The sequence below is a fragment of the Strongylocentrotus purpuratus genome, unplaced genomic scaffold (assembly GCF_000002235.5).
Source record: "Strongylocentrotus purpuratus isolate Spur 01 unplaced genomic scaffold, Spur_5.0 spur5_scaffold_21, whole genome shotgun sequence".
NCBI classification, from domain to species: Eukaryota; Metazoa; Echinodermata; class Echinoidea; order Camarodonta; family Strongylocentrotidae; genus Strongylocentrotus; species Strongylocentrotus purpuratus.
The window spans coordinates 7,684,673-7,710,410 of NW_022145607.1; the positions used below are offsets into that span (position 1 = coordinate 7,684,673).

General features: G+C 41.0%; 3 protein-coding genes across 3 annotated transcripts in view; 1 reads left to right on the forward strand and 2 right to left on the reverse strand.

The window, feature by feature from the left end:
- LOC578937 (proteasome assembly chaperone 1) overlaps positions 1 to 17,578 on the reverse strand; it is a 29,703-nt gene extending 12,125 nt beyond the window's left edge. Inside the window, exon 1 of the mRNA XM_030995115.1 lies at positions 17,251 to 17,578. Coding sequence (XP_030850975.1) covers positions 17,251 to 17,348 — 98 coding nt within the window. The 5' untranslated portion in view covers positions 17,349 to 17,578. The remainder of the gene's footprint in view (positions 1 to 17,250) is intronic.
- A 933-nt stretch (positions 17,579 to 18,511) lies between these two features.
- Positions 18,512 to 23,043, reverse strand: LOC593917 (dnaJ homolog subfamily B member 13). Its single transcript, XM_793372.5, has 6 exons — positions 22,864 to 23,043; positions 22,021 to 22,124; positions 21,380 to 21,544; positions 20,727 to 20,884; positions 19,774 to 20,078; positions 18,512 to 19,224 (listed from the first exon to the last, which is right to left on the reverse strand). Exons 1-6 carry the CDS (start codon positions 22,929 to 22,931, stop codon positions 19,074 to 19,076), a joined length of 951 nt encoding a protein of 316 aa, XP_798465.1. The 5' UTR covers positions 22,932 to 23,043; the 3' UTR covers positions 18,512 to 19,073.
- A 2,297-nt stretch (positions 23,044 to 25,340) lies between these two features.
- The window catches only part of LOC578750 (cilia- and flagella-associated protein 47), a 46,609-nt gene continuing 46,211 nt past the window's right edge, over positions 25,341 to 25,738 (forward strand). The window contains exon 1 of the mRNA XM_030995116.1: positions 25,341 to 25,607. Within this exon, the coding sequence (XP_030850976.1) occupies positions 25,458 to 25,607 (150 nt within the window). The 5' untranslated portion in view covers positions 25,341 to 25,457. The remainder of the gene's footprint in view (positions 25,608 to 25,738) is intronic.

Below are 25,738 nucleotides of genomic sequence, written 5' to 3' on the forward strand. Positions count from 1 at the left end.
GAAAAGCTGTCAATAATGAATAAAAAGAAGAAAGAAAAAAAGATGAAGAAGATGGTGGTTGTGATGGTGATGATGATGACAGACGCGGATCCAGGATTTATTGGGGGGGGGCCAAAATTTGAAATATTGGTACGTTAAATGGTGACGTGTGCTGTATCTGGCGCTTGGTCTCGTTTAAGGAGGGGGGTGTTGCGAGAGGGGGCAAAAGCATATCCCACGCCTGTCATATCGAAAAATAAAACCCACATCTGTTTCAGAACGTGGGAAGGGGACGGCTTTCACCAGGCTTTCACTCCCATCGGAGGAACATTCAGAGATTTATAAGTCCATACTGAGCATTATAATGGCTATAACAAAATTAAAAAATCGGAAGAAAATGTATATTTACACCTATGGAGTCGAGGGGCTCCGTATACATGTTTTGTTTGGTAATGAATTAGGTTACTTTATGTTGGTTTCATCATGGTCATGTACGCTAACTACCCACTCGCGTAGCTAGGTTTTTATTCTAGGGGTTAGGGGGACTTGTAATGAGCAATCACTTACAGAGCTAAGCGCGCTCCCTAGGGGTTGGGTCCAGGGACCCCTCCTTGTCTGAATTTTCAAAAAATGTTTCTTTGTCTGCTCCTTTTTCTTCCTAATTTTTGTCTGTTCTCTCTCTCTCTCTCTCTCTCTCTTTCTCTTTCTCTCTTTGGCCGGCGTTTTTGTTTTGGAGGGGGCGACCCTGGCTACGCGCCTGTAACTGCCTCGAAACCCGCCCTAAACGCTGAGTTGTGTGGATCCTTCCAAGTATACGTCGGCTCTTGCAGGAGCCGTAAGGGTTCAATATTCATCGGCGATCATATCAAATAGTCGTGTATCTCAGATGGCGAGATACTGGAAATCAATAACAATTTTCAATACAATTAATAACTATTTCAATAGAATCAGACTTAATATTTTATGTGTGAAAACAAGTCATTGTTCGATGTCGTACGTGATAATAAAAATGTCGGGCTCGGTATTAAGTTTTAAAAGTCGACTTTATTGACGTGTACTATGATAACTAACTATAATATGTTTTATACTAGTTGTGTTTTATACCCTTCAGAACCAGAGTGAAATATGCTCATCTGACTGTAATTAAACACCTGAAACCCCTGAGCTTACGGGAGCTCCACCGAAGAGCTCACCAGGGGCGGCCGATCGACCTCCAAAGTGGGGGGGGGGCACCAAGAAAAAAGAGGCACTTTCTGGAGAAAAAAAAGGGGCACCGACAAAGTGAAATCTCAAAGCGAAAATATACAATTTTGTATACATTAGTATATACCCCTACATTGTTATTACAACAATCAGGGATGATTTCAATATTTGTTTGACTGTATACACCGTACAAGATATTGTTTAAGCATCATGCTTCGCAGTTGGGTTTGATTTGATTGTCTAAAAAATTGCATGCGAGCGAGGAAAAATGTTAAGATGTGTGATAAAAAACCCAATCCTAATCTCATAATGGAAGACTGAAAAGACCTTTGCCAAGTAACATAAGTATATCATCTATAGATGCGTAGCGGGCGTAGCGAGCAAGCTTTGGGGGAAATTGCTCGTATAGTCCCTTGAAATTATCTAGGGCGCGTTTAATGATGAGAGGAAAAGGGACACTTATAAGGAAAGAAAAGGAGCATGTGCCAAAGTACAATGAGTAATTATCATAAGTGAAAATGGGGCACTTCTTACACCCTCAAAAAGAGGAACTCACCAGGGTGAAAAAAGTCAGTCATGACAATAGGAAATGTGCATTTGTAGACGGAAAAGGGGCCCCCATCAGATTTTGATAGTGGCATTTCTAAGATATTATTATATATTGTTAAGAGGAAAATTATCAGAGGTGAAAAGAGGCACTTATCGTACCTGAAAAGGGGTAATGTCCAGATATGAAAAGGGGCACTGATGTGAATGAAAAAGGGGCACTTGTAATAAAGGAAAAGGTGCATTAGTTATGAAATAAAATGGGCACCGATCCGATTTTAAAGAGGCATTTATCGGAGGTGAAGGGTCACTTATCTAAGGTGAAAAGGAGTAACTTCTCGTACCTGAAATGGTTCATTTACCAGAGAAGGGGCAGTTATTAGTAGGGGTAGGGTGTCTTTTTAATGGGGCACTTATCATTAGGAAAAGGGGCACTTATTAAAAAGGAAAAAGGGCACATGTGAAAATATGAGGTGCGCTTATCCTAGTTGAAATACGTGTAGTTATTAAAATGGGAAGGGGCACTTCTTACAAAGGAAAAAGGGGCATTTGTCCAAGGAAAAGAGGCACGTATCTCTCAAATTTAAATAGGACAATTATCTAAGGTAAAGGGAGCATTTATCAAAAGTGAAAAGAGGCACTTCTCGTACCTAACTAGAGGCACTTACTAGAGAGTAAAAAGGGCACTTATGAGAATGGAACATGGACCCCTATTGCAAAGGTTAATGGGAACTTGTCGAAGGAATAGGGGCACGCGTCCAAATAAAAGGGGCACTTATCAGAGTTGAAAAGGGGAAGGGGCACTATTCCTATGTAAAAAGGGGCACTTTTCGGGTGCTTGAAAAAGTGGGAGCACTGTGCCCCCCTGCCCCCCCCCCCCACCCGAGAGGACCACCTCTGGACCCCACCAAGGGCCCTAAGGCCCCTGGATCCTCATCTGATGTGACCGTAATTGAATGCCTAAAACCCCTAAGCTTCCGAGGGCTCCATCCTTTGACCACCCCCCCCCCCCCCCCCCCCCCCCCCCGCCGGGTCTCTGGACCTACGCAAATTTACGCTCCACTCGCTTCGCTCGCTACGCTCTATCTGATCGTTAATATTCCACTTTAAAAAATGTTCCTCGGGGCCTGCATGTACTCTATGTTAGAGTGGTGGTGGTGCATAGTTTTCTTCTGCCCCCCCCCCCCCCCATCCAAAATCCCAAACTGCTTCCGGCGCCTGCTAGTGCCTTGCCGTGCGTGCCCCATCTGTGATCAAGTTTAGAAAGGATGTAGTTGACATGATTAAAAACAACATAATTTTATTACTGTATAAAAGATTGAACAAAAATAAAAGAGTATTCGACAAGGCATTTAACAAAAAAGAGCACCTGAAATTGCATCATGTACATCATAAGTTCACAACGCTTTCTTTCATACAAATACACAAAAAAGTGCAAAAAGCTTGAAGGCATACTATTTTTCAAGATGTAATAAAAACAATATTAATAATGGCGTATTATGATACACTTACATGCTAATGCAAGATAATTTTTGCGTTCTTTCTGCCTGCAAAAAAAAAAATAATATCCATGCTAAAGTTTATTGGAAAAACATGAATATTTTGAAGAGATGCTGGAATTTTAATTTCCGTTATCTGTTAAAAAAAAGTGGGAAATATTATTTGTCTAAACATTGTTTTGATTCATTCATGATATTTATTAACAGTGTCATGAACAGGTAATCTAAATATTATGTTCATTCCTTGGTGGTTATTTAGATACACTCAATGTATATATATTATGATATTAGAAATATGCAACAACATTTCCTTATAAAAAGATATATCGCAACTGAACTTTTTCCATTTTCCTCCAGGCCTGTCTTCTCCCTCTTATCTTCTTTTTTCTTTTTTTTTTCTTCTTCTCACTTCCCTTCCCTTTCCCTTCCTTCTCTCATTTTTTAGTGGCGAGGGGGGGGGATACGCAAGGGCCTTTCGACCCCCACTATCCTTGTTTTCCCCCCTTTTCTTTTCTTCTTCCTCTTCTTTCTTTCCCTTGCTCTCCTCTTTCCCTTTCCCTTCTTTTCTTTTTCTCTTTCTATCTATTTTTTGGCGAGGGGGGGGGGAGGCCTCGGCCCCCTGGATCTGCGCCTGGATGATGATGATGACGAAGATGAAGATGAAGAAACAGAAGAAGCATCAGAAGTAGGAAAAGGGGAATAAGAAGATGAAAAATGAGAAACTAAATTTAAATGCTGATAATGATGAGGTTGAAGGTAATGAAAGTCGAGGGAGGAGTTAGAGAAGGAGGTACCAGCGATGAGAACTTTGATGGATATCGACCCATTTATGTTTGGCCTATCCCTGACCTCGTTGAAAATGGGTCAATCATTAATATTTCCCATCAAGAGTCATACTGGGAAGAACAGAGGTTTCAGTTTTAAATAATTGTCGGAAAGATCAAAGTATAAGTAACTTGAATGATATGATACGCATGTCATCCCGAAGTCAGGGATATTCATCAAACATCAACCCAATCATCGATGGATTTCTGTAAACAGACGTCAGTGATTGGTCAAACGAAAAAAGAATATGCTTGACTATTGAATAAAAATAAGTTTCACGTGTAGACATGTGCACTCCTATAGAACAATCAGTGAGAAGATTTTTGTTGTGTGCTTCTATTATAGTCGTCTTTTTTAAAAATATTTTTATAGAGAAATTGCTCCTAATGCTGGTTGACATAATTAATATTTTTTGCTCATGGTTAGCATGCATAAATTCACAAAAAAGTCCTACGCAGTTAATGTGGGGTCTGCTCGCTGTGCAAAAGAACCGCTATTCATAACGCGGAACTTCCCATACCTGTAGGACCGCTGTTCATAAAACGAAAAGGGGTTCACTGTTCATAAAGAAATAAAGACCGTTATTCATAATGACAGCTATTCATTATGTGAGATTATGATGACACGACTTAGAAATAATCTAGGCGTAAATAGTCAAATCTGACTGAACGCCATCAATATAACCAACAACATTATGTGAGATGAGGGTCGCTATTCATAATTCACATTGAGGGTCATTACTCATATCATAAGGACCGCTACCGCTACTCAGAATACGGAATGAGGGTCGCTATTCGTAAAATTAAATAAGCAATAACAATAATAATATGCATTTCTATAGCTCCGTCTACCTAGATAATTCTATTCCGAGGCGCATTTATTATTACCCCGGCTTTAGCCTATAGCTGCCGTTTATACAGCGCTCCAGCATTTCAAGGAATTAATTCATACCAGGTACCCATTTTCATCACCTGGGTTGAGTGTGGCAAATGTAGATCAATGTCTTGCCAAAGGACATTAGTGCCGCGGCGGGACTCGAACCGCGGCCTTACGACCGACAGTCCGGCGACGTATCCACTCGACAAAGGGAAATATTGGAAGGGGTACACCCCCACAGTAGGGGCGTCACACGGCCCCGAAAATTTGTCTTATTTTAAAAGTTTATTTCCCTCCTGTGGTGACGTAAAAGTTTGGTAGCGCCCAAAGAGGTAATGCAATCCGAATATGAACCAAACATTTATTGTCCTTTTTAGATTAATTAATATGATTACTAGGATCCTGAGGTATGATAATTCATGGAAAAAAGAAAAAAACTGAAACTCTTCATTGGCTGAAGAGCTTCTGAGTGCCTGGATATGGCTAAGGTTATATATTTTTTAGGTCCAGAAGTCCTACTGAAAGCTCCTTTCTACAAAACATTATTGCCGTATAAACTATTACTAGTTTCTAAAAGGCTATGATAATGAGTCGTAGTCTGGATAAGACAACCACTGGAGAGGGTGAAGTATATTAGCTAGATTATGGGGATGTCTCTATATAATTATCAAAGCTAACAAGTCACATATACTTTTAAAAAGACATAATACAGGGGACGCCACGGTTCGCATAATGACTTACGGTCAAAAAAAAATCGTATCTCATTTGGCTTAAAATCTTAACATCTAAATTCGTTACTTAGGCTATATCGAAAATATATCGTGCAATTTCCTATATTTACGAAAAGCTTGAATATGGTATATAACTTGAGTCCTTTCAACCCCCTCTCTGTCGATTCCTTCCTTTGATGATGAGGGTGAGGCGTGATAGATCAGCCCCTTGATGGCAACGCTGCTACAGCGACACCGACCCCCCCCCCCCCCACCCAACTGTGAAACACACAGAGGCTATACGCCATCTATGAACTACTTGGATGAAAGTTGTCGGTAAATGTATGTACTTATGAAAAATACTACGGGGAGGGTGGGCCGGAGGTCGCAGCGTGGTCGCATTGATCGGGGTAGGGGTAGGGGGGGGGGGGGGGGGGGGGGAGAGATAGGTCGCGTATATTATTGGGGTCCTCATTTTTTTTCTTTATTTGTACACAAATGTATGTTTTCGATAAATGTTTTCTACAAATATTTGGGGCCATGTGGCGCCCCCGCCTACGCCACAGCCGTCGGGGTGTTCAGTATCCACCATTTTGCTTTCTTATCATCATTTTATTTATTGCTTAATATTTAACTTTTTTTTACGAGTAGCAACCCTCATCCCGTATTATAAATAGCGACCCTTTTCCAGTATTATGAATAGGGACCCCACTCTCATGTTATGAATAGCGTTCCTTATGAATAATGGTCCTTTCGAATTGCGAGGTGCCCCCGTTAATGTTATGTAATATAAATTTGTTATTTAATATTTTATATTATTTTTCTTACATAATAATTATTATTCTTATTTATCGGATATTAATCGGATATGCCTCGAGAGTTAAAGCCAATGAGTACCCGTTAAACGAAAACCTCATGGATCAGGTAAGCAATATTAAAGGCCAAGTCCACGCTAATATCAGGTTGATTTGAATAAACATGTCAAAACCAACAAGCATAACAGTGGCAGTAATGAGTGAGCCGATGATGTCACACACTCACTTTTCCTTGTACGTGTTTTATCATATATTCAATTTCAAATATTTAAATTTTCTCTCCGATAATGTAAAACATGGTATGTCTCATCGTGGGAACATCTAAAATAATCATTATTTTAACTTATTGTCATAAAAGGGAGAGCTTCTTTAATATCACGTCTATCAACATTGAAATACATTTTATACATCAATGATCAACTTGATATTATGGGGACTTTGGAGTAATTCTCTCGACCTATGAAGAATTGAAGACTATTGCGCTGCAAGCCTGCTGCCAGTTAAAAATAAATCAATAAACAGTTGGATGGATAGATAAACAGATAGATAGGCAAATAACTATCTAAATAAAGGAATAAATAAACATATGAATAGATGAATATATATATATATATACAGTATATATATATATATATATAGAAAGATAGATTGATAGACAGATAGATAGATATATACCTAAAGAAGCAGACGAAGAGAGAAATTAATGGACAGATAGGTTGATTGATAGATTAATAGATTGATTGACAGACAAACAGATAGGTAGAAAAATAAAAAAGTTACATAAATAGGTAGATGAATCATTATAATACACAGAGAAGAACATTTTGATAATGTTTAATTAAGTCCTGGACTCGTACCGCCTCTGTACCCGTGGGAACCTGTCGAACGAGAAATGTAACACATTTGGCGATGACGACGCTGAATTTGGTGAGAATCGTACCCTCTTCCTGACCACTGATGCGGCGTCTTTAAATCAAAGGAAACTGATCGCCTGGCGAAAATCATCCAATTACGATGGGAACGAAAATTAATCTCAACAACAACAATAACAAGTCTGGAACTCTTTCGAACAGTAAACTTCCTTTTAATCAAAGAGACCGATGTTATGGTTCGGAATCAGCAAGGTAAGTGTATTACATTTTTGAAATAAACGAATGCATCAGTCTTCAGGATATGGTGTATATATAGCCGAGATTCTGAGTTCTTTGCCAGTTTGTTCGTCGAGCAATATTATCTATAACCATGGCTGCTGCTCAACCTCAACCTTTGCCTGTCCAAGATGAATTTGACTCCATCTCCCTTACTGAGATTGGGGCAAGATTCAAGTACGACAGGGCCGCTACCATCGCATGGTGCCGACGATATGGCCTCCTAGCCAGAGACATGGTATGCCCCGACTGCGGAGCTGCATGCCATGATCAGGTTAGAAACAGGGCTATCGACAGCATAACCTGGAGATGCTCTTACAACCAATGTAGGAAGGTCGTCAACATCCGAAAGGGCAGCTTCTTCGAGATGTCACATCTCGAGTTGTGGCAGGTGATCGGCCTGTCCTACGAGTGGGCGTCGAGCGCCGGGTCGGCCAGGGGTTTATCACAACTCAACATGGAGAAGGAGTTGGGGATCTCCAGCCACACGGTTGTGGACTGGAAACAATTCCTGAGGGATGTTGCAGTCAGCTACTTTACCAATCACCCCGAACAGATCGGTGGCCCTGGAGTCGTCGTGGAAATCGACGAGTCCTTGTTTTGCCGCCGCAAGAACCATGTGGGGCATTACAGAGAGAATTTATGGGTACTTGGTGGCTATGAACAGGCCAGAAAGAGAGGATTCTTAGTCCGAGTGGACAGGCGGGACGCAGCCACATTGCTACCCATTATTGAGCAGTGGGTGGCACCGGGATCCATCGTGTGGACTGACATGTGGGCTGCCTACAATCAGCTACCCAACCTGGCAGCTGGGTACCAGCACGGTACCGTGAACCACACCCTCCACTTCGTGGATCCCAACACGGGTGTGTGCACCAATCGAGTAGAGGCCATGTGGTCACGGGCCAAAGACAAATTCAAGGCGGGAAGAGGGCCGACCAACCGGGACATGATTGCGGACTACCTTGCAGAGTTCATGTGGGCCCAGCGGTTCGGGGAAGGATCTGCCTTCTACCATCTCTGGACGCAAATCGCCAGGGACCTCTACCCAGTGTAGAAGAACAAACCCAACGGCTCTTTTCAGAGCCACCACACACTCAAGAAAGATCTCAAAGATTACTCAAACAATTTATATATGATGATGATGATGATGATGATGATGGCAATAATAATAATAATAATATCATTATAACATAATAATATAATTTTCTTCTTCTTATCCTCCAGCTCCTTCTTCTTCCTCTTCTTCTTCATCATTATTTTCATCATCATCTTCTTTTCCTCTTTTCCTCTTCTCCTTCATTATTTCCATCATCACCTTCTTCATACATGTATCATCATTAACACCATTATCATAATCATTTCGTCATCGTTGTCATTATCCAGACATCATCATCATTTTCTGGTAATTTCAGATTTCGTAATTATTATGTTTGTTGTTTATTTTCTCCTCTTGCTCCCCTCCACCTCAAGCCCCCCCCCCCCTCCCCACCCAGGGGCGTCGCTAGACCTTTTTCAGTAGGGGGGGGGGGTGTAGAGGCCAACGATTACCGATGAAACTAGTCACCAATTACCGAAAAATATATTAATGCCAATGTCTTAATGACTACAAATTTAACCCTATAAACCCGTGTCCAGGAGCTAAATTGTTTTTCAGTTCCTCCCCCCACCCGCGCAAAGCGCGAAAGCTTTGAAATTTCATTAAATTATTAGAGAAAGAAGACGATTCGTTGTGTTTCGTTTTCGACTCTTAATCCTTGACTGAATTTTCAAAATGTTTCTTTGTCTGTTCCTTTTTCTTCCTATGTCTACTTATTTTCTCTCCTCTCTCTCTCTTTTTTTTTTTTGGGGGGGGGGGGGGGTTGGGCGACCGCCGGGATATGGAGGGGAAATGCTGTAGTTGTCAATATCGTTTTAATGTGTAATGAGCAAAAGAATTTTGTGGGGGCGGGGGCGGAACAAAAATCTGCATCACCACCACTCTTACAATTTACATGCAGGCCCCGCGGAACGTTTTACAAAGTGGGGAGAGGGGGAGCTAAAGTTTACACGATCAGGTAGAGCATAGCGTACTTTGGCGTGGGGTCTAGGAGCTGAGCCCCCAGAAGCTCAGGGGGTTTGAGCATTAAGAAACGGTCAGATGAGCACCAGGGGCCCCCTTTCTTTCTTTCTATTTAACATACTTTTTTTGAAGAGTGGGGGGGGGGGGAGAGCTTGAGCCCCGCTGTTCCGCGGGCCCTGACATGTATGCTTCTACGTAAGCCCTTTTTTTGCATGACTGTACATTTTGGAATTTGCCTTTTTCTAACAATAAACAAGTATAAATTTCAAAAAAGTGAGAAAAAGAATCCCGAAACAATCATGTAATTTCAGCTCATCTTGGATAAATCACTGTTACCAAATTAGAAATAAACCAAGTTTGATTTTATTTAGGGGGAGCATCTGTACGCCAGTAAGACTAAAAGTTAATCAGCCGACATCGAATAATCAAATAATCAAATAACTATATATTTGTTTATATAGATAGATAGATAGATAGATATATAAAGATAGATATATAAAGACTTTCAATTAATGTCTATTGTTACACTCCCCTCACTATTTCCCGGCCCACTGTATTATTATTTTTTTTTTCTTCTTATAAAAAGGCATTCATTTTCTTCATTCATTTGTTTCTTTCCGTTGGCTTACTTTTTATCATAAAAGTCGGTGTCATCAGCTAAATTTAACTGTTTTCGCTTCTCTCTCCCCCACTATCTATCTTAAGCGCCGTTGATATTGACATTTTTTTCCTTCATTCATTTTTTTCTTTCGGAATGCAGCGTATTGTAAATATGCTGTTTACACTTGTTGTTCGACATTGAGTTCCAAAGTTGCCAGCTGGTGGTATACTTTACAGGGTAGGTCCATTCTGAAACCAATCGTCTGAATTCTAGACTAACCCAACGCTCAAGTCTCAAGGCGTAAATATTCACTTCTGAATGACAAACGCCTATAAACTAAAACAACAACAACAGCTCGCCTAACTGTGCCAAAGCTCTGTTGATACAGGGATTAAGTCCTTAAAAGTCTTGTATTGACAGAGGATAAGTTCACCAGCCGAAGGGGGGAAGGGTCTTGTGTACTTAATGATAATGACTCAGAAAGTGCTTAAGCCCAAACTAAAGTCTAATTAACTGATTTGTCTCTAATGGAGAGTTTTCGTCATGTTCCCATCCTCTCACAATATGTGCACTATTTGCTAAATTGATAAATATAGTGGAATGCGTAATGTTTAGGAAATTAAAATCATGTTTAATTTTCTTTGAATGGAATATAATTTTAATGTGATTCAATTAAGGTTTTTATTATTTTCTAATTTCTTTTTGGTCAAAAAATACAAACCATTTTTACTGCTTTACTGCTGAGTTTTTCCGGGGGGCGAAAATGCGTTTTGCCCCCCCTCCCACACTTTGATTGGAGGGCGACCGCCCCCCCCCCACTCCCTGCCCTCTCCCCACCTGCCCCCTCCCCCCAGTGGCGGATTCAGGGGGGCATGGGGGCCCGGGCCCCTCCCCCTGGGAAAAAAAGAAATGAAAAAAAAGAAGGAAAAAAAAGAAGGGAAAAAAAGAAGGAAAAAAAGGGTGTAATAGATCATTTGCGGTTAATCCCGCCAACAACGTGTGTAAAAGGGTGGGGGCCGATAGGACCTTGCCTCCCCCCCCCCCCCCCCCCAAGCAAACCTATAAGAGAGAGAAGGAAGGGAAGGGAAAGGGAAAGAGGAGAGAAAGGGAAAGAAAACAAGAGAAAGAAGAAAGGTAGGGAGATCAGCTGCGATTTTTCCGCCAACAAAGTGTAGATCGGGGGAGAGGGGGGGGGGGGGGCTCGGGGGAAATTTAATCGTGGTTTATTTCTAATTCCATGACGCTGGGTTTACACATAACGCTGAAATGACATAATTTTCCGAGATTTGTTCTCATTTTTTAGTAAATTATACTTTTTGATTTGATGCGTTTGTTGTAAAATGACAAATTCCTAAATTTACAACCAGGCAAGAAATATGCCTCTTGAGATGCCTACATGTCAGGGCCCGCGGAACGGCGGGGATCAGGAGCTTACAGCTCCCCCCCCCCCCCCCCCCGAATTTTTTGAAAAAGAATATTAAAGAGAAATAGAAAGAAAGAGAGCAAGAAAGAAAGTATAGTTAACTGCCAGTGTCACAACAAAATATGGTATCAAAAATGCTCATCTGACCGTAATTAAACGCCTAATACCCTTTAGCTTCTGGAGGCTCCGCCCGCTTGAGCTCACGCCAATCAGTTTCCTGCCAGTGTCACAAATAAGGTATAAAATTATGTTCATCTGACCGTAATCAAATGCCTAAAACCCCTGAGATTCCGGGGTTTCCGCACCCTCGACCCCAACAGGGGCCCTAAGGCTGGACCCTGAATGCTAGTTATCTGACTGTAATTTATTGCCTTAAACCCCTGAGGTTCAGGGGGCGGACAAGGTATCAAAATATGTTCATCTGACCACAGGCGCAGAGGGGGCGGTGGGGGCGGCCCCCCCAAAAAAAACCGGCCAAAAAAGAGAGGATAGAAAAGGAAGAGGACGTAGGAAAAAAAAAAGGAGCAGACAAAGAAACATTTTTTGAAAATTAAGACAAGGAGGGGTCCCTACACCCACCCCCTAGGGAGCTCGTTTCGCTCTAGAAGTGATTCGCACGCTTCGCGGGCTCATTACCACCCTCCCCCCAATATATAATCCTAGCTACGCGGGTGGGTAGTTAGCGTTCATGATGACGGTGACACCCACATAAAGTAACCCGAAGTAACAAAACATGTAGAAGGAGCCCCTCGACTCTATAGGTTTAAATATACATATTCTTTCGATTTTTTTTCTTCTCCATTATAATGCTCTGTATGGACTTAAACATCTCTGAATGTTCTTCCGGTGGGAGAGAAAGACGTCCCCTTCCCACGTTCTGAACTAGATGTGGGTTTTATGTTTCGATATGACAGGCGTGGGAAATGCTTCTGCCCCGGCTCTCGCAACACCCCCCCCCCCCCCAGAAAAAAAGGCACTTATTATAATGGAAAATGGATAATGGAAAATGTGAACTTGTCAAAGGAAAGGGGTACGTGTAAAAATAAAACGGGCACTTATCAGAGGTGGAAAGGGGAAGGGGCACTTTTAAACATTAATAGGGTTCTTGTCAAAGTAAAAGGGACACTTTCCCTACGTATAAAGGGGCACTTTTCCTACGTATAAAGGGACACTTCTTACAAAGTTAAAGGGGCACTTTTCCTATGTAAAGAGGGACACTTTGGGGGTACTTGAAAAAGTGGGGCTCCGGGAGCGCCGCCTCTGCCGCCCCCTAAACGAGACCAAGGGCCAAATACACCTAGCGTCACCATTTTACGTAATTTAAATTTGGGCCCCCTAAGAAATCCTGGATCCGCGCCTGTCATCATCACCATCACTACCACCGCGATCTTCTTTTTGTTTTTCATCTTCATTATTGACGGCTTATCATTATTATTCGACATTATCATCATCATTATATTCTTCTACTTCTTCATCTTCTTCTCGGCTTCATCATCATTATATTCTTGTTCTCCTTCTTCAAAATCATCAACACCATCATCATCATCATCATCATCGTCGTCAGTGTTGTCATTATCTAGACATTATCATCATTTTTTGGTGATTTCAGATTTCATAATTCATATTTTTGTAGTTGATTTTCTTCTCCACCTCGTCTTCGTTCCAGGAGAATAACAAAGAAAAAAAGAAAGGTAGAAAGGAAGGAAGGGAGAGAAAGAAAGAAAGAAAGATAGTCATAAAAGAATAAACGAGAGCAAGAAAGAAATTATATCATTATTATAGTCGAGAAAATGCAGAGTATAAAAATAATAACAACAATAATACATGAATTAATGATACAAATAATAATAACAATACAAATAATTAAAAAAAAAAAACACAACCAGAGGCGGCGTTTTCGAATGCGAGAGCAAATCTGTATTTGTTGATATAACCAGTGGCGTAGCAATTTTTTTTTTTTTTTTTTTTTTAAACCACCCACCACTCTTACGTGTTACATGCAGGCCCCTCCCGCGTAACGTTTGTAGGGGGGGGGGGGGGTAAATTGGGGTAAAGTCTAGGGGTGGGCGTTTAATTACAGTCAGAAGAGCATATTTCGATACCTTATTTGTAACACTGGCAGGACACTAATTGGCGCATGTCTAGGGGCGGATCTCCTAATTCTTTCCCCCTTTTCCTTTCTCCTTCCTCTTTTTTTTTTTCTTCCTTTCTCTGCTCTTTCCATTTCCCTTCTTTTCCTTCTCTCTTTCTCTATTTTTGCGGGGGGGGGGGAGGCGGGAGGGGGAAGGCCCTCTCGCCCCAAGGACCTCCTTTTTGCCCCCTTTTTTTTTATCCTTCCTCTTCTTTTTTTTCTTCCTTTCTCTGCTCTTTCCATTTCCCTTCTTTTCCTTCTCTCTTTCTCTATTTTTGCGAGGGGGGGGGGAGCTGGAGGGGCAAGGCCCTCTCGCCCCAAGGACCTAATTCTTTCCCCCTTTTCCTTTCTCCTTCCTCTTCTTTTTTTTCTTCCTTTCTCTGCTCTTTCCATTTCCCTTCTTTTCCTTCTCTCTTTCTCTATTTTTGCGGCGGGAGGGGGAAGGCCCTCTCGCCCCAAGGACCTCCTTCTTGCCCACTTATTTTTTCTTCTCGTTCTCTTCTTCATTCACCGTTCTCTCCTCTTTCCATTTCTCTTCTTTTCCTTCTCTCTCTCTTTCTTTCTCTCTCTCTTAGCGGAGGAGGGGGAGGGGCAAGGCCCTTCCGCCCCCCGATCTCTCAATTCTTTCCTCCTTTTCTTTTCTTCTTCCTTTTCATTCATCCCCGTTCTTTCTCTTTCCATTTCTCTTCTTTTCCTACTCTCTCTCTTCTTGCGGAAGGGGGGGGGAGGCGGGAGGGGGAAGGCCCTCTCGCCCCAAGGACCTCCTTCTTGCCCCCCTTTTTTTTTCTTCTCGTTCTCTTCTTTCTTTCCCGTTCTCTCCTCTTTCCATTTCTCTTCTTTTCCTTCTCTCTCTCTTTCTTTCTCTCTCTCTTAGCGGAGGAGGGGCAAGGCCCTTCCGCCCCCCGTTCTCTCCTCTTTCCATTTCTCTTCTTTTCCTTCTCTCTCTCTTTCTTTCTCTCTCTCTTAGCGGAGGAGGGGCAAGGCCCTTCCGCCCCCCGTTCTCTCCTCTTTCCATTTCTCTTCTTTTCCTACTCTCTGTCTTCTTGCGGGAGGGGGGGGGGGAGGCGGGAGGGGGAAGGCCCTCTCGCCCCAAGGACCTCCTTCTTGCCCCCTTTTTTCTTCTTCTTGTTCTCTTCTTTCTTTCCCGTTCTCTCCTCTTTCCATTTCTCTTCTTTTCCTTCTCTCTCTCTTTCTTTCTCTCTCTTCTTGCGAAAGGGGGGGGGAGGGGGGAGGGGCAAGGCCCTCTCGCCCCCCGATCTCTTAATTCTTTCCTCCTTTTCTTTTCTTCTTCCTCTTCTTCCATCCCCGTTATCTCCTCTTTCCATTTCTCTTCTTTTCCTACTCTCTTTCTTCTTGCGGGAGGGGGGGGGGCGGGAGGGGGAAGGCCCTCTCGCCCCAAGGACCTCCTTCTTGCCCCCTTTTTTTCTTCTTCTTGTTCTCTTCTTTCTTTCCCGTTCTCTCCTCTTTCCATTTCTCTTCTTTTCCTTCTTTCTCTCTTTTTGCGGGGGGGGGGGGGGGGGGGGGCAAGGCCCGCCCGGCTCCCGATCTCTTGATCTCCTTCTCTCCCCTTTTTTCTTCTTTCCATTTCCCTTCTCTTCCTTCTCCCTCTCTCTCTCTCTCTCTTTCTCTCTCTCTTAGCGGCCGGGGGGGGGGGGGGGCAAGGCCCGCTCGGCCCCGATCTCCTTCTCCCCCCTTTTTATTCTTTCCATTTCCTTCTCTTCCTTCTCTCTCTCTCTCTCTCTCTTTCTCTCTTTCTCTCTCTCTTAGCGGAGGAGGGGGGGGGGCAAGGCCCGCTCGGCCCCGATCTCCTTCTCCCCCCTTTTTATTCTTTCCATTTCCCGATCTCTTAATACTTTCCCCCTTTTCTTTTCTTCTTCCTCTTCTTTCTATCTCTTTCTCTTCTCTTTCCAATTCCCTTCTCTCTTTCTCTCTCTCTCTCTCTCTTTCTTTTCTCTCTCTCTCTCTAAGCGGAGGAGGAGGGAGGGGCAAGGCCCTCTCGCCCCCGATCTCTTAATTCTTTCCTCCCTTTTTTTCCTTCTTTTTCTTCTTCCTCTTCTTTTTATCCCTTTCTCTCCTCTTTTAATTTCTCTCTTGTTCTCTCTCTCTCTCTCTCTCTCTCTCTCTCTTGCGGGGCAAGGCTTCTGAATAAGCATGTTTTGCCTGACTCATCAACAACAATAAAAACAAAACAATAATGATAATATTTGGCATACAAGTTATATCTATCACTGCGTGTGAACGAACGAAGATTTTTAGTTCTTTGTTACGCGCATGCACGATACCATAAACCCTACGAGAAGTCTGCATAATTTTGGACTGATAGCTTCAGTTTGAGGTGAAGGACTACAGCGTAGAGACGTTACTGAGCGACGACGTCGACATCGAAGCCCTAAACGGAGGTTTCCCGATGTCGGATGTGATCCAAATTCAGGTGGAAAATGCAATATATGATTATGATTAAGATTAGTAAAAAATTGGGCTAAAATCCATTTGCTAAGAATGGATATTAAACTGCTAAAAAATTGATATAAACGGATACGCATCTACATTAGCGCTAGACCGAATTTTCCGTCTCTTTCGTTCGTTAGCCTCTTATTGGGGTAGGGTCGGCTCTCTCTTTAGAGACGGAAGCCGTTTATACACATGTCCTTGCTAACGCCACGGCCAGTCCTGGTCGTAGCGTTTTGCCCCCAAAATCCCCCAAAATGTCATTTTACCTCGAGCATGTTATAATGTAAATTAGGCCTAGGCTATAATAAATCAGTTCCACTTACCAACTTGACTGAAATAATCAGTTTAATAGTCCCTTTTTAGGAAATTATGGGTCAAAATCGAAATCCATTTTGAAAATCTTTTTCAACATGGATTCCGATTTTGACCCATAATTTCCTAAAAAGGGACTATTAAACTGATTATTTCAGTCAAGTTGGTAAGTGGAACTGATTTATTATAGCCTAGGCCTAATTTACAATATAACATGCTCGAGGTAAAATGACATTTTGGGGGATTTTGGGGGCAAAACGCTACGACCAGAACTGGCCGTGGCGTTAGCAAGGACATGTGTATAAACGGCTTCCGTCTCTAAAGAGAGAGCCGACCCTACCCCAATAAGAGGCTAACGAACGAAAGAGACGGAAAATTCGGTCTACATTAGCGCCAGAAAACCTCCCGCCAGAAGAAAAAATTAGTGCTCCTTACCACCTCATGTCACTCATGCATAATACTAATAGACCCTAATGATAATCATATTCCTCTGCTCTGGACCTCTAATTTCTAAATCTTATAGTAATAAAAATTCAAGCCCCAACTATCATGGAGGGGGTAATATGATTTTGCTTGGCTTTTTAATTTTATGCCCATGCCCACCCATGGCCATGCAAGTAACTTGAAAGATCAGAGATGTGAAAATGTTGTAAATATAAAATTACTTACAAATCAGGGTTTACAAGCCTCTGACTCTCCTCATCAGAATCATCGTCCTCTCCTACTGCTCGACTTACAGGAAAAACTACCTCACTCAAGCGGTTCATTTTTTAGCAAAGTCACTCTAGTCTCTACGTCTTTCTCTGGTACCTCCTAGAGCTAGCTGCCACTACACTGTACTGCAATACAGCGGTACGGTACGGTATATCGGTCGGGGCAGCACAGGCGTGATTTGAAGCTAGGTCGCGGTGTCGCTCGATCAATAGCACCCACACATTGCAAATTGAAAATATAAATCGTGCGGAATGCAATGAGCAACCTCGTCTCCAACGATCTACAGGTTCACGTAGTATGTATTTGAGTGTTCGGTTAGGATGTTTGTTCCCAAGTTACAGGGCATAATGGGCACTAATATTTTGTTCTCACTGTTTTATATTTCCTTTTTTTCCCCAGATAACAAAATCTTGCCCAACTTTAGAATTTGATAATTCTCACTTACTCCCCAACCCCATTGAATTTGAAAGAAGTATTGTTTTAATCTCTCTCAAGTGGCATATATATGTGGATATAGTTAAAGGGGTGCTCGATTATACTGTTGATCCATCCCTCATAAAATGGGGTAAAGAAAAGAAATAAAGAGATAAAAACAGAAAGGTAAAGGAACAAAGAAACATGACCCTACCCACAACACCATGTCTCCCCTAGCCTCAAATATATGCGTGGCTTTTATAATGCCCCCTCAGTATATATACCAGGACCCCGGCCCAATGCATGTTCCCAAAATGTCCGGTAAAGGGGTACTTTTCACGCACTAAAGTCCGGCTCTTAGTACACAAAAATCTGGCCCGTATTGACTTTACACACCAGACTTAGGGGGGTGTTTTCAAAAGGAGGGAACATGCATATGCGTACCCTAAATAACACCGAGTAGGGGGGCCGGGACCAGGACCCAACCTATATGTCACTGCACCTTCTCTCCCCCACTGTCTCCACCCCCCTCTCTCTCTTTCTAATACAAACGCCCATGAAACACACAATCTACTGCATTCCCAACATGTCTACTTTCTCTCTCTCTCCTTTTTCCTCTTCTCTCTCTTTCTCACTCTCCACCCACCCCCTGATCTCTTTCGCTCACATATAACTACTCATGACACAAACACACAATCTGTTCCCAACATTTCTACTTTGGTCTTACAGTGTGTGTCAGCTACTTTGATTTATATCTATGAGATATAATACATCATAAAGAAAACAGTATGAAGCAATGATTGTGTTTAAACTGAATATTCCACATTTTATTTACAATGAATAACAGCTTTATTTATATTTACAATATATACAGTAATACATTAGGGTATTTTCCATATAATAATATACAGAAAATTGCAAATAAATGCTGCATGTATCATATTATGTTACTCTTTTGAAAGTGGAAAGTGATTTCCAAAGTCCAAGGTACAATTGCATGTTCAACAACTTTATTCAAAATTCATAAATATGCAGAAAAATGGAGGGATAGGCCCCTGAATGGCGACTATGGGTAATTAGGTCGACTGAACTCAAAATAAAGAATAATCCTGCAAGATTCTATTCAATCAATTGTTAATGACAATGTTTGAATGTAAATATCATATGTTTTGAGGCAGAAGGACGTATATATCTTTGCTACATAAATATTAAAACTCGCATATTTCTATTACATATAGAGTTAATGTCCTTCTGTCTCTCAACGGACGATATAAGACTTTCCATGAATGCACAATTGGCTTTTACGTCCTATTATCTCCAAGATGAATCAACTCAGATTGCTGAAACCTGCATTAAGGTTGAGTTTATAAGAGAGCATCCTTGATGAGCTGTTTCTTGTCTGGAGTCAGTTGCCGTGGGAACTCAATGTCAAAGGTTATGATGAGGTTGCCCTTCAGAGCGGGGTTCTTAGAGATTGGCATACCTTCACCAGGCACCACCTTCCTGTAGCCAGGGCTGTAATAATAGAAAAGAAGAAAAACAGGGATAAGTATTGCAAGCCTACTTTTACATGTTGCATCCACAGGAATGTTCACCACTATCATTCATTTTGGCAGTTAATCAAATTGTATTCATACCTTCATACGTCTGACTTAACGAAATCAACTTATTATTTTTTTCATTGGAAATATTTAGTTTCATCCAGCAATGTCGGATCCACCATTCAGAACGATCGCAACAATAACATACAACACTATGTGTTAATGATCTAAATTGTTATATGAACTGCAATTATATAAATTAAGGCCTATCTTGCACATATAGAAATCAAGAAAATTACTTATATGTTTAACTCTGTTCCCTCTAACATATATGTGTGATTCCAATCATCATGTTTAAGTAATTACACAAAATTATCAATGTTACTGGTGTATCATATTACTCTAATTCTCAAATAAAAATGATACATATACATGTATAAGATTAGCAAGGTGCCAAATCCATCAGAAATTAAATGCTCAAGGTCAAGTGCAAAAGATGAAATCATTATGATAGGTTTCGTACTTGATAATATCATTGATGGGAACATTTAGCAACCTCCCATCCAGGGTTGGCACCTCTACGCTGCAGCCAGTCAGTGCCTTGCCCAGGAGAACCCTGGACACAAAGACCAGATCATCATCCGCCCGCTGGAAGCGAGGATGCGGCTTATCCCTGACGATGAAGATGATGTCGGCAGGTACGATGTTGGGTCCCTGGTCAGCTTCCTTCGGGAAGGTGATCCTTGTACCTTCCCTCCATCCCTTGTGCACTGTGATAGTGAGGATCTTGTCCCTTGTGCTTGATGTGTGCCCATCTTCATTCATTACCTTAATAATCAAAGAGAACAAGAAGCTCAATTAGATACATGTACATGGATTTATCCACTAAAATTCTAGAATCTACATGAATAGTATACTAGTATGGGTACTCCTTTACATTGTTAAAAAGGTACTAAAATAACCAAAAAAAAGATTAAACTGTAGTATGATTATGAAATTATAATTGAAATTTTTCTCAATATAACACTATTACTTTATATTAGGGACCAGCATACTTTTTACAGAGGCTAGGAAATCATAGAAATGATCCTTTAGCTACACATCCTGAAGATGACTTGTGAGAAAAGGGGCAACACACAACTTATTGAACAAACTTTGATTTTGGTATGATAGTGTATTGTCTATAGATTGCATCCATAGAAAACGTGGGCATGTCAACGTCCCAAAAGATATTACTTTCATTCATTCATATTGTCATCTTCTTTGAATAATGATGACAGAAATTCCTAAAGAGATAGGAATTCTCTCTTTCCCTTTCTGTCTCTGTCTGTCTCTCTCTCTCTCTCTCTCTCTCTCTCTGTCTGCCTGTCTGTCTGTCTCTTTCTCTCTCTCTCTCTCTCTCTCTCTCTCTCTCTCTCTATGGGAGGACCCTGTTTCTTTCAGCCCTGACCTAATAGACCACTAATCTCTACTTACTCTTCTTGAAATCTTCATCTTCTTGGTACAACCATGGTAGATCTCTTCCAGAGATAGGACTAGGTCTCTCTCTATGGGAGGATCCTGCTTGTTTCGACCCCGCCCTAACAGACCACCAAACCCCATGCTAAGGTCTCCATCAACGCCATCGGTAAATTCTACAAAAACAAATTATTCATATGAAACAAAAATCAACAACTGCAATAATGTCATAAGACAAATATTATTTGTTTTTAAATTGTTAAGCAATATATGAATTTCAGACAAAGCACATACATCTAGCAACACATAAATATGAAATTTGAATTAACATGATAAGCACTTCCTGTTTGGAGATTTAAATTGATTGAAACAAATTATTTTCTCAAATAAACTATAAATATATCCCAAGATATTACTTCAGCCTCATTTAGACAGGGAATCAGTAAACTGCCTCACATACCAACAAACAAAACAAACATTGCAGCAAAAGTATTGTGTATATGAATTCAAGAGGCAGTTTGGGGGGTAAAAAGAAAATAGCAATATGGCACTGATCTGTGTCTTTAGAGACACACAAATGTAAAGTAGACTATGCTCATGTCCATATAATTTTTCTGCAGTGAACTTTTGTTTAAAGAAGTTTACTGCCTCATGCCTTGATAGAATCTCACCATTAAATGGATTGTTTCCACCAAAGAATTCCCTGAAGACTTTGTGTGAGTCTCCGTGGAATGTGTAGCCTTGTGTCCAGGCTCCGCCATCTTCATCTGCTCCAGAAGGAACCCCATTCTTCAGACCTTCTTCACCAAACTGGTCATAGACAGCCTTCTTCCTTGCTGTAAAGAGAAGAAAAATCATCTTGATTTGAGTATGCATTTTGTCACTGAACAAACAAACTGATGACATGTACCTGTGAAGAGTCAATACACACTGCAATGTAGATGTAGATGTACATGTATATGTAATTCAATTTGAGAATAATGAAGCTTAAAATACATAAAAGCATTATTTTTATTTAAAAAATTAGCTTATTTTTAAAATCCACACTCCTGAAAGTTTCACTTTGATAAGAAATAGATGTTTATACTTTTAAATTCATTACATTTCATTTTGTGAGAGCCCCCCTCACCCCCCCCCCCCAAAAAAAAGGAAATATGAAACAACGAACAAGAAAAATAGTACAGTACAACTTGGTTGCATTCATATGAAGCATTTCTTTTTCTTCATCCCTTTTAGGATCCTTTTCAATAGAGATCATGAAAACGGAGAAAGAAAGAAAAGGTATGTTTTCAATTGATGAATCGGTACTTACGATCACAGAGAACATCGTAAGCTTCTGAGACTTGTTTGAATTTCTCTGGTGCCAAGATCTCTTGGTTCTTATCTGGGTGATACTTCAAAGCGAGCTTGCGGTAGCTAAAGTGAAGGAAGAGAAGTAAAATTATTTCACACAATGAACACAGTGTAAGTGCAAATACACAATTCTGTGTCTCTTGCAGAAATGGCTCTTTATGGAAGTTAGATGTCACATGTCTATGAAGCTAAAGCATCCTCAAAAAAAGTCATATTGCAATTGGTAACTTTTTAATTGTAGTCTAAATTAATGTAGATCTAGAACCCTAGACTAGACTAGCCTGGCCTAGCTAGCACTAGCATTTAGCAATGACAAATTAATAACAAAGAATCAGTTGATGAAAAACAAAAAAGTACAAGTTTAGCAATTAACAAAACAGGCAGCAAACACCACTTTCCATCAAGACAGACAAGAGTAGATCTACCCGTTTCAAGAATAAATTTACCATTAAATTCTCACACACTGACACGCACAGTCAGTCGGCCCTTGATTGAAGTTGAATGTCTAGATTTCTTATTTAGAGTCTATGAGAAGAAGAAAAAAGTCTCCTGTCTAACTCTAAGACCGCTAAGACTAAAGCCTGGCCCTATATAGCACAGACCTTTAATTGAAGACAACATTTGATTTGTTAACCAAGTTTTCGTTACACCGAAAATAGCAGCCACACACCGACTACGGCCGCAAAGCCCGCCGGTGCTAGGCCTAGGGGCCAACTGCTGCGGCTAGTCGCTACTCGCCAGTTCTACCAGTTCTCAGTCCGAGCACAATTCCCACTCCCAAAATAGATAGAAAATTACTCACGCTTTTTTAATATCTGCATCAATTGCCGATCGAGTCAAGGCAAGCATTTCATAGTAATCAATCCCCATTTTCGTGCTTTTATGTTAGTTTTTGGTAGAAATATAATGCTTATTCTTTCCGGGCAGATGATAAGCTGCTGCAGGTCGGATCAATGTTGTTTGGATTGTTGCTACGCAATGACCCCGTTGAACGAACGCGTTTACGCATTGTACACCATTTTCTGTACCATACCGGTATCGGCTTTGTACAGTGTACTAATGTTTATGGGGTCACGGTGTGGCGAGGCAGGAGCAGGGGAGGGGTAATGGAGGTACAGTCAGGGGCGTATGCAGGATTTTTTTCGAGGGGGGCTAAATTTGAAAATCGCAACGACTCAGCCAGCCGCCGAATAAGCGGGGGGAAGAGCACATTTTTTAAATATTTGTTTAAAAACAAAATTTGATGTTTTTTTTTCTCCACATAAAATTAAATTAAGGGGGGTTTACCCCTACCCCCCCCCTCCCTCCCCTGCGTACGCGCCTGGGTACAGTGCTACTATTTACAAAAGATTAGTGATCCTTCCCAATTCGAAAGAGTGCCTCTTTTTAATTCTTATAAGTATACGCCCATTTCATTGCTGATAAGTGCCCCCTTTTCAGCCTGAAAAATGCTCCGTTTTAGTTATGAGTTTTATAAGAACTAAAACTGAGGGCCTAAAAGACCCTTTCTAAATTAAAGGGGCACTTATCTAAAAACAGGCTTCATTTCCTAATAAGTTTGCCCTTTCCCTTTTAAAAAGGTGCCCATTTTTAATTCTGACAATTCTGACAACTGCCCCTTGTCTAATTAACATGCCCCTTGTTATTACTGCCTTTGACCCAAAAAGGTTTCACAAGTTTTACAAAATGTTATTTTTCAGCTACTTTTTTTAACTTAGAGAAATGCAGGTTGCATATTTGGCGGGACCCCGCGCTAAATGTTAATAATGTGATCACCGTTTCGAGTGTCCCTTAGTTCCAAAATACAACTGCTTTAATACCGCGGACAATGAATGAGATTTATATTATTACAGGAAACTGCAAAGCATATGAACAATATTCATTGTCAAACATGTTGAATATAGGCATTTATTACAATAGGTAACATGGCGAGATATATTACTCCCCCCCCCCCCCCCCCCCCCCCCCCCCCCCCCCCCGCCTCCTCCCTCATTTTGAATATAGCTCCACCACCCCTGGCACCATGTTTTTTTAAATATAGGGCCGATAGGTAAAACAATGATGGGTTGGCCTAAGGAAGTGTGACATGCTAACAAAAATGAGTATTCTCGAGATACTGGTATTCGGTATATAATTTCGCTAACCATCTTAACCAACCCGGTGCATGGAGAGAGAGAGAGAGAGAGAGAGAAATAGGGGCACTTATATTATATCTTAGATACTGAACCAAACAGATAAGAGCAATGTTTTTTTTTTAAATCATAATTTCAATTCCGTATAATAATATGTTGAGAAATATTAAACTCATTTTTTGTTCTTTTAGTATCAGTCTATTTCTGAAGAAAAATATCAATGCTTGTTCTAGTTTTTGGGATATAATACAACTGTGTTATGCGGTAACCTTTTCCTATTATGTGATTGTGATATATTTTTGTCCTATACATTGTGAAATTATGAACTGAACTATGTAGTATTTATGTTCGTTTATCATATTATAAAAAAGCTTTGTTATAATTATTTTGCAGTTTCGTATAAACTATGTTATGTACGAAAAAGAATCTGAGTTTTGAGAAATAAAATCAATGAATACAAAATGTAAGGGATTGTGTGGAAAAGGTCGTATCATTTTTTCATGTCCCTCTCATCCCTCCATGCTGGTGGGGCCGTTTAAGAAATAAACCAAACCTTTCCCTTTCTTTCCTTTTTTCATTTTTTCTCCTTCTTTTTTTATTTAATTGTCTTTAGATGAGGGACACGATACCCCTATATTTTAGTTACGCCTATGCCCCTGATGAGTGAGATCAAACTATTTCTTCCAATGGGGCGGGGGAACTACGGAGAGAGAGAGGGGGAGAGAGAGCGCGAGGGAGAGAGAGAGAGAGAGAGAGAGAGAGAGAGAGAGAGAGAGAGGGGGGAGAGACAGACAGACAGACAGAGAGACAGACAGACACAGGGAGACAGAGAGACAGAGAGACAGAGAGAGAGAGACAGAGAGACAGAATTTGGGAGATGACCACGTAGTTGTGTAGTGAACGTAAACTGGTAGTGAACCCTACACATTTCATTCACCTTTAATATTCGCCTGCTGTCAAGCAGTTTATTTATATTATTTTTCAAACAAACTATGTAAAACAATACGAAATAAGTTTTTTTTAACTCAAATTATTTATAAAATATTAAAATCTTTCGATAAATATAATTTTTTAACAAACATAATTGGAAAAATGAATTTCAGTATAAAGATTCAAAAAGAAATAATCAAAACGACTGCATGAATTTACTTGGTTACGATTGATAGCAACGAAAATGGCAGCGTACATGGCCTACGAAAAGGACTAAAACAATGCTGTAAATACGTCCAAAAGAGCCAAATATTTGTATCAATAAGGATTCAAGATGGATGGAGATATAGCTGGTGTGAGAATCATACCTCCAGTTATAGATTTTTTGGATGCAGAAGCAAACACCGTACATTGCCAAACTGTGACAGTCAAAAATATCAGCAAATGCAGCAGACAGATCAAGTTCCACGGACCCAGCACAAATGTAAGCCAGCGCAGTAGGCGCAGAAACGTACGACGAACCGCTAGCGCGGGGGCTAGCTAAGGCTCCGGGCCGGGGTGTCAGACTTAACGAATTAGCGGTGGTTGACTATAAAGAGTCGTAATGAATCTATT

What these genes read in the sequence shown, in the direction of transcription:
- LOC593917 (XM_793372.5), bottom strand. Translation starts at nt 22,931, where the DNA reads ATGGGGATTGATTACTATGAAATGCTTGCCTTGACTCGATCGGCAATT. An exon ending in TGGAAACAATCCATTTAATG is followed by an intron (nt 20,885 to 21,379) that starts GTGAGATTCTAT and finishes TTGTTTTTGTAG; the next exon opens with AATTTACCGATGGCGTTGAT. An exon ending in AGATGAAGATTTCAAGAAGA is followed by an intron (nt 20,079 to 20,726) that starts GTAAGTAGAGAT and finishes TTGATTATTAAG; the next exon opens with GTAATGAATGAAGATGGGCA.